The following is an 8,216-nucleotide window of genomic DNA, read 5'->3' on the forward strand; positions in this document are numbered from 1 at the left end:
TATGAGAGCCATAAATTTTCAATAAAAATTCCTATTAATAGGTTATCTCGTAAATGACTACTGACATAGACATCAAAATAGCCATATTGTAAACAATACAACATAAACCTTAGACTTGGATATAAAATGATGTCTTATTCTTCAGCATCACATATAATTTGAAAATGACACATAGAGAAATAATGAAGCATGTTTTATGCTCCAGATTTTAAAAAATGATTAAAAAAATTAAAAAAATTTGTACAAGTGGATGTGTATTTACTACTTAGGGTGAAATTATTCAGAGATTACCTGGATCTATACAACTCCAAATAGAGCAGAAAGTTGGAATTTATTTAGTAAGCCCGGACCGCATTAAAGAAAGAATGAAAGAGAGAAAAGAAGGAAGGAAGGAAGGAATCCAGATAATTTAGGATTGGTGATCTATTTTGGGTCCAAAATTCTAGATTCACTTTTAATCTTTTACTTTTAGCAGTTCTCAAGCCCCATGAATTAGTTTTCACCCCATCACCTTTTAATTTCATTTTCGGGAATGGTTTCTAAATGGCTTCTACGACTTTAAAAATCTACCAAAGCCAGATCCATTTAGTTTAAAATGCAAAATTCCAAAACACAAACACATCTCTGAGTTTCCAGCATTTAAATTCTCAACAGTCTGTAAGGGTAGGAAACTTATGTTTCCTGAATGAAGCTCTCTTTCATTGGACATGCAGTAATTTCTGAAACTCTCTTTCTTGCCATCATCCTCAAGGCTACCTGCCAGTTTGAGTGCTGGTGGCATTTTGCTTCAGGTATATATCTTCCCAATAACCTGAAACCTTCCCCACATTTGTGTGTGTCTGCACAGTTTAAGGACAGGGAGAGATCGTTATGGTTCAATCACTGAATTCCCATCATTAACTGCACCTCATGTCACATTTTTAAAGAATTCAATTTAATGGTAGAAAGCCACTGGGTAAAACCTGCTCCTGTTCCTTTAATTAACAGATCTGTGGGGTGGTTCTCCCCCATCCTACCCCCCCCTTTTGAGTATGGATTTGTTTTCAAGGCATTGCTGCAGAAAAGGACGCTGTTGGGGAACACTTAATTGACATTTCTAGACGAGGAATGTATTACCACTCCTGTATTTTGGTTAACTCTCAATTATTCAGAAGTGATTATATTTGTGGGTTAATCGTACTTCTCTTAATTGTTTTTCTTTCTTTTACCCTTTTTGGCTGCCTGTTTCATTGCCCTTCAGCATTTCCACTGAAATACTGTGAAAATGAAATCTGCTACAGGAATGTGGTTAACTTGGAAAGAACCCTGGTAAAGCGTGAGCAGTTCAGACAGGAAAAAAAAATGGCTAAACTGAGGGTTCTACATTTAAAACATTATATTTCTGCATACCTCCTATATGGCACTAGACATACTAAAAAGTCCTTCCACAAGCATTTTCTCATTTATCTGCAGAATTTAATTAGTCGCATGATGTCTAACCCCAGATCAAAAATAACTGTTGCTTGCTGGTAGGCATACCAATCCACACACATGTGCATTTTAATAAATACTTGGTAGTTTTCATTTAATAATGAACTACTGTTTTATGGCCCTTTAAATAAGTGTGTTCATAACTGTTTTATCTAATTTGATACTCATGGCCCTTCTCTGAATTTTATTCACCTGATTGGAAAATGGAAGCCTAGAAAGACATACCATGCTCAACATGGTATGTTGGATTGGTAGGTGACAGATCAAGGACTCCTATTTGAGTGTTCTGACTCCAATTTTAGCACACTCCCACTCCCAGATATATCCTATTGGCCTCCAAATACCAGTTACCCAATCAGCATCTAGCGTCCCTTTTCCCTCCACTCTGCCAGGCCCTGGAGGCCAGGGAGTGGCTTTTGTGCGAGAACATTTATGGCTTTGCAAATGCCTGATATAACGGCCAAGGGAGTAGAGAGGGTGGCACAGAATTAAGTGTCTGCAGAAGTCTGGGAGTCAGTAGCAAAAGTTGAGTGGCAAGAGAACAAGGCCTCTTCTTCCTCAACAGTAGAAAGAGCACTGACCCCAAGTGTTGAAGGAAACCAGCGGGAACGGCCAAACATGCCACTAAATCACCATTTATAGAACGCACAGGGCTTCTCTTTCTAGGCCTCAGCCTACTCAGGGGTAAGATATGGAGGAAGCCGAAGAGCCTGTAAAATTCTCCTTTGGGTCTATGAGATAATGAACAGTATCCACACCTGGCACTGTGTGTGCATGGAGATGGAGGGGACCGGTGAGACCCCAGCTTCTGTCTTCTACAGAGGGAGCTGCCCCAGCCTGCAACCAGCCAGTTGCTCCTGTTTATTCTGCTGGTGCAGACCTGCGAAGAGTTCTCAGAGTGTGTGTCTTGGGATAATTTGAATAACCTCTCTGAGTCTCTACTTCCTCATCTGTGAAGCAAGGATAATTAATACCTACCTTCAAGATACTATTAATAAAAATGGCTAGTGGGTGGTCAGAATTCAATCTCAGGTCTGTCTGCTTCTAGAATCCCAGCTCTTATATGAGGATTAAGTGAGATATAAATGTCCAGGGCCTGGAATACAGACCCCATGCCCTCCGATACCCTGCATGGACAGAGGAGGAATACAATGAGGCTTCTGAATTTTTTTTTTTTTTTTTTTTTAAAGGCTAGGGGGTCCTTTTGAGAATCTGCTGAAGGTTCTCTCCAGAAAAATGTTCATAAGGTAAAGCCAAGTTGGGAGGTTCACAGCTCACTGGAGTCCAGGTCATGGACCTCAAGTTAAAAACCTCTGAGAGAGTGGGTGTGACGGTGCTAGGAAAGGCTACAGACACGCACAGTATAATAATGCCACTTCTGGAAGGGGAAGGACCCTCTTGGACGCTCACTTGGCAGGTGGGAGAGGAGGCTGGCTGCAGAGGGGAAGGGGGCGCCAGGAGGAGGCTTGCGCTCACCTTGAAGAAGCCCTTGCAGCCCTCGCAGGTGCGCACCCCGTAGTGCTGGCAGGCGGCGTTGTCCCCGCACACGGCGCACGTGCCCTCGCCCGACGACGAGCTCCTGTTGGGCGGCGACGGCAGGTTGGGGCTCTCGCCCAGCAAGCTGGACGCCGTGGGGGAGGCCGTGAGGCCCAGCGGCGGGAAGGCCAGCGCGGCCGCCCTCTTGGCCAGCGGCAGCCCGTACGGGTGGCCCTCGAGCGCGGCGGCCTGGCTGCTGGCGGCGGCGGCGGCAGCGGCAGCGGCGGCTCCCAGCGGCAGGCTGAGCGCGGCGGCGGCCGTCGGGTCGTAGCCCAGGTGGTGGCCCCCGGCCGGGCTAGGCGCGGGCGGGTGCGGCGGCGAGGGCTTGAAGTGGAAGAGCGGGAAGCGCGCGCCAGGCACGGTGGGCACGGCCTTCATCGGGGGGTCGAGCAGCGGGCCCGGAGCGATGCAACCCTGCGCCGAGGGCAGCGCGTCGTCCCACAGCGCCCCCGCCTGCGGGGGGAAGCCCGGCGTGGTGGGCGTAGATGGCGGGGACTGCTTGAAGTACATGGAGGTGCTGGGCAGCACCTCGTCCTCCGGGCCGGATGGGGGCGGAATGGATGGCTGCTGCTGGGGCTGCTGTGGCTGCTGCTGCTGGTGGTGGTGGTGATGGTGGTGATGATGGTGATGGTGGTAGTCGTGCGCGCGGCCCTCCTCCATCTTGATCAGGGGCCGTGGCCCCGATGGCTGCATTTGGTACAGGCAGGAGGGCTTGAGTTCGTAGTTGCTCGAGTAGCCTTCCATGAAGGTACTGAAGCTGGGCAGGGACGTGGTGGCGGTGGCCGTGATCTCAGTGCTGCCAAGGTCCATGGTCAGTTTGGCGTAGTCGGGGTTCATAATCTCCGTGGTGTATTCCGAGCCGTAGGTCTGCACTGCATAACTGGAACCTGGAGGCGAAGGGCTATACTGGGCTTGCACGCAGGGCATATCTGCAGGACAGGGAAAAGGGTCTGTCAGAAGCAAGTCAGCACTCTCTCTTGGCTGACAGGTACCACTGGGTTCATTGTTCTCTCATCTGGGAAATGGGAGGGGAAGTGGCATCCTTTTCTCCTTCCGGTAGAGTAGATTTAAAGCTTCATGCTTACTTTCTTCCTGGGAGAAAGCGGAATTCCTGACAGACTAAGGGGCCACAGGATGCCAAAACCAGGCCTCTTGGGGACCTCTGCCCACCTTCTCTCTCTTGCCTTTGTTCTCTACCAGATCTCGGAAATTTGACTCCTTCTTTCATAAGCCCAGTCATGTTTTGATGAAGGAGTTTTGAACCCTATAAACTAATTGGGGGTGGTCTTGGCCACAAGTTGGGAGGACAAAAAGAAAGCCAGTGAATGCTCTCTTGGTTTATTTTTGGGGAAAGAGGCCACTAGTCCCCAAAGTCACATGCATTGATTTAGAAATCTGAGTTACTTAAAAAAAAAAAAAAAGTGTCCTTTGCAAGACTTACTGGCCAAGGAAGACTGACATTCTAACATTTTATGAGTGCCAACTGAGCCTACCCACACATGTTGTGGTCGCTTTCTCCCACCCCCTCCCCATTTCTCCAAACACAGCTAACAGCCTACACAAACTGGACCCCTAGTGATGACTTCAGCCAGTTAGGTGGAGAGGTGGGAACACAGGCCCAGGAAATGGACTCGGGGGTGGGAGAAAGCGACCACAACATGTGTGGGTAGGCTCAGTTGGCACTCATAGAATGTTAGAATATATATATATATATATATATATATATATATATATACACATATATATGTATCCCCCAATTCTGACTAATAAAATATATCAGTGGCTGTTTTAAGACAACAGTCTACAGCTACTATAAGAGGTGAGTTAGCCTACAAATTTTCTTATGACAGAAGAATTAGTACCTCTGCAAAAGAAAGCAGTTCCTTAGTAGGTTCAATTTCTCTGCCAGTTGACTATGTTGAGCCCCTGAAGTGACTAGTATCCAGGACGCTTATTATAGTTCAGAGAGGTGAGCTGGATGAGAAGGCCTTGGAAATTACTGGATCTAGTGGCTGATTTTTAAAAAATCTTATTATTTCTCTTTCTCCATAGCTAATTAGAAATGATAAAAGGGGCAGTTTCTGGTGGTTGGTTTTTCTGAACCAAAGGGAAAGCAGGTGCTTCACCTCTGTTTGGAGTCTATGGTCTAGAAGTTGTGACCAATAAAAAAAAGTGAGTACTTCATATTTCCTTTGACATCTTTCTCTTACCCACGTTTCCAAATCTGATTGAGTCATGCGTGTATGGGATGAAATCTTGACGTGAAAAAAGGTGATGAGGGCCTGTGGGAAGAAGCGGTGATAAGGAGAGGCCAGTTCAAGCCTTCATTTTCCAAGAAGGGCCTTAAAAACACTCACTAGTTTGAAGTTCAAGGATTACTTATTCTGCTGTCTTGTTAGGGTGAAATGAAAGGTTAATGATTTAAAAGAAAGAACACTGCCCAATGTTCCATCTGTTCTTCCTTCAGCACCTCTAGGATTTCTCCATTAATCTTCTGTCATCTTCCCTTGCCAGTCCCTATGCATTGCTCTTCTTTGTGTCTTTCTGGGGTTTCCAGCTAGAATATGAGTTTGCTTGCTCCGAAGTTCTATTGATCTGCCTATCTTTGGTGATTACACAGTCCAGGCACCTGATATCTCTTTAACAAAGGCATAAAGAGGTGTTAAAAGTCAAACCTGCAATCCTTTCTTTTGCCCAATTAGAATTTACTCCTTGGTTTTCAGCTCAAATGCTTTTTCTCTTTTCCTCTGCGCTTTAATAATCCAAACTTCTGCATCAAATGATTTGGGTTCTGTACAAACATAAATGCTCTGTACTGCTCAAAGAGAGTCCATAACTTTTACATGCATAAACTGGATATAAAAGGAGAGCAAAAATGGAGACATTAAAGTGTATAATAAGATCCTAATCTATTGGCATATGACTTTTTTTTTTGTTTGTTTTAAGGAAAAATATTTTTGAGAAATGCAACGCTTAATTAAATCTGGCTGCTCTACTAGGTAGCAACAGGGTGTGGTATACAGAGGAGCTTCGTGCAAGGAGGCCACCTGTTCTGTGAAATGCATGGTCAACAGTCACTGCCCTGGTGCTGGGCAAGTGGAACAGCCCGCCTGTTGGGTGTGTGCATCCCCCCCACCCCTGCCCCCACCTCTCCCAGTCTGAGAGGAATAAGGCGTCATGCCTTTAGACCTACCTGGAGGATATCTTGCGCGCTGAATGGTGGGGCTGTGGGTCTCTCCAGCGGAGGCTGAGAGGGTGGGAGGCGGGGACGTCCGGCGAGGGGAAGCGGTGGCAGTGCTACCCGGCTCCGCTGAGGGTCCAGGCTCAGGACGGGGGCTTGCCGGACTGCGCTCTTCCGCAGGAGGCTCTGCGGGCACCGGGAGAGACAGAGCTTAAAGTGCGACCAGGCTGGTCGTCGTGGCCGGGGCTGGGCGTATTGGGAGAGGGTGGTTTGGGGTGGGGCGGGGGGGAGGTCACTATGAATGCTACGTTAATTACAAAGAATTGTAAGGGCAAAGAAGCAGTGATTAAGGTGAATGGGGTTCCTGGGCAAGAAGCATCACACCTCCTTCTGGGGGGGGTGGTGCGCAGAAAGGTAGTCAGGCACCCACTGTGCTCACCGCCGTTTTGTGGCACCCAAATCTAGACTAAAAATACGTGCATTCTGTCATCGCCCAGGAATTGATCTCTCTTGTCCCCACAATTGGTTCTGAGCTCGCCAAGTCAGGAAAACCAAAGAAAGAGCACCTGAGGAAGAGTTTCGACCGAATTCGAGGAGTCAGTGAGTGTTCACGAGCGGAAAATAGTCATTTTCCAACTCCACGGCCCCCCCACCCCGCCCTCCTCAAATACAGAATTTACACGTTGCATAGGAAATGCACAAGGTCCGGAACGAATGCGTGAATGCCCCGGGGAATTAAGAAAGTCTGCGCTTTTCATTCTAAATGCTAATGGAGCTTAGCTTCTATTAGCCGCGAGTTTTGGGGGCCAGGGGTCAAGCAAACAAAAGGACACAGTGGAAACAGCCCGGCGCTGGAAACAAGGGGACCAGGCAGTTGGAGTTCTAGGCTGGTAGGGTGGGAGGAGGCAGGCCCCCTGCACCCAGCAGGAGGTATCCCTGAGGGTGGGCGACTTCGAGGCTCTGGGCCATCCGGCGGCCCCGAGGGGGCACATTCCGGAGGGCGCCGAGCGCGGCTCCGGGGCGAGCGTCTCTGCGCACAGCCTCAGCGAAACTTTGTAGCTGGAATCGCAGGTCCGCGGGCCTTGGGGGAAAGGTCCACTGCCCCAAACGCTGGTCTACAGCGCCCCCTTTGCCTGGACCCGTTCATATCTCGAGGGTTGGGAAGGTGAAATTGAAAAAAACCAAAACACAACCCCAAAAAACCTCGGGAGTGCGCGGGCCGAGAGGGGCGTGTTAAGTTTTGTCCCCCGCCGCCCCTGCGCCAGCGGCTTGCCTGAAGGAAGAGGGAGAGGGGGTATCGGAACCCCCAGGTCCGGTAAGCCCTCGAAAGCCAGGAAACGGGGGATTCCCTTGCCACCCCGCCCCAGCCCTGTCCCAGCCGATCGTACGGAAATCTTGCGCTCGCTCTAGCGCAGGCACGGGCGGATCTTCCCACGGCTGTAACAGGAGCTTTCCGTCCACCCAGAATTTGCAATACGGGTCTCCAGCAACCTGCCACCACCTCCTGCAGTAGGTGCCCTCATTCTTGCCCTCCCCTGGGTCCTTTCGAGCGGAGTGTTTCTCCGAGGATCGGCGAGGTTGCGTCTCCTTAAGGAAAGGGCTCCCCTCGAGCGCCGCGCGTTCGCGGAAAGAGCCACACCACGTTTCCTGCAGCGGAGCCAAGAGCCCCAACGCTCCCCCCACCGCCCCCACCCCCGCCCACTCCCATGGCCGGTTACCTAGGCAAAGCCTCTGCGCCTGGAAACACGTTCCGCCGCTCCGGCTCGCGGCCGCCGGGGCCGGGAGCACTGAGCCTCGGGGTTGTAAATTAGGTAGAAATAACTACCTCTGTCAAAGCTCCTTTCTTTCTCGTGGGCAGACGAAAGGAACACCCCCATGTTCCCCTCCCCGTGGTGAAGTGTGTGGAGGAAACCGTGAAACGCACCATTGTGACCGGGGCTCCTCCGCGGAGTTTCCAAACCTGGGGAGCGGGGGCGGAGGTTGGGCGGGGGCAGTAGGAGTGGAGGAGAGACCGACAGAAAGGGAAAGA

At 49.6% G+C, this 8,216-nt stretch overlaps 1 protein-coding gene across 1 annotated transcript in view; it reads right to left on the reverse strand.

Moving 5' to 3' along the window:
• NR4A3 (nuclear receptor subfamily 4 group A member 3) overlaps positions 1-7,971 on the reverse strand; it is a 34,792-nt gene extending 26,821 nt beyond the window's left edge. The window contains exons 1-3 of the mRNA XM_059411200.1: positions 7,906-7,971; positions 6,200-6,373; positions 2,947-3,935 (exon numbers count right to left, since the gene is read on the reverse strand). Of these exons, the coding sequence (XP_059267183.1) occupies positions 2,947-3,933 (987 nt within the window). The 5' untranslated portion in view covers positions 3,934-3,935; positions 6,200-6,373; positions 7,906-7,971. The remainder of the gene's footprint in view (positions 1-2,946; positions 3,936-6,199; positions 6,374-7,905) is intronic.
• Between the last annotated feature and the right edge of the window lie 245 nt (positions 7,972-8,216).

This window comes from Mustela nigripes, chromosome 9 (assembly GCF_022355385.1).
Source record: "Mustela nigripes isolate SB6536 chromosome 9, MUSNIG.SB6536, whole genome shotgun sequence".
Classification (NCBI taxonomy): Eukaryota; Metazoa; Chordata; class Mammalia; order Carnivora; family Mustelidae; genus Mustela; species Mustela nigripes.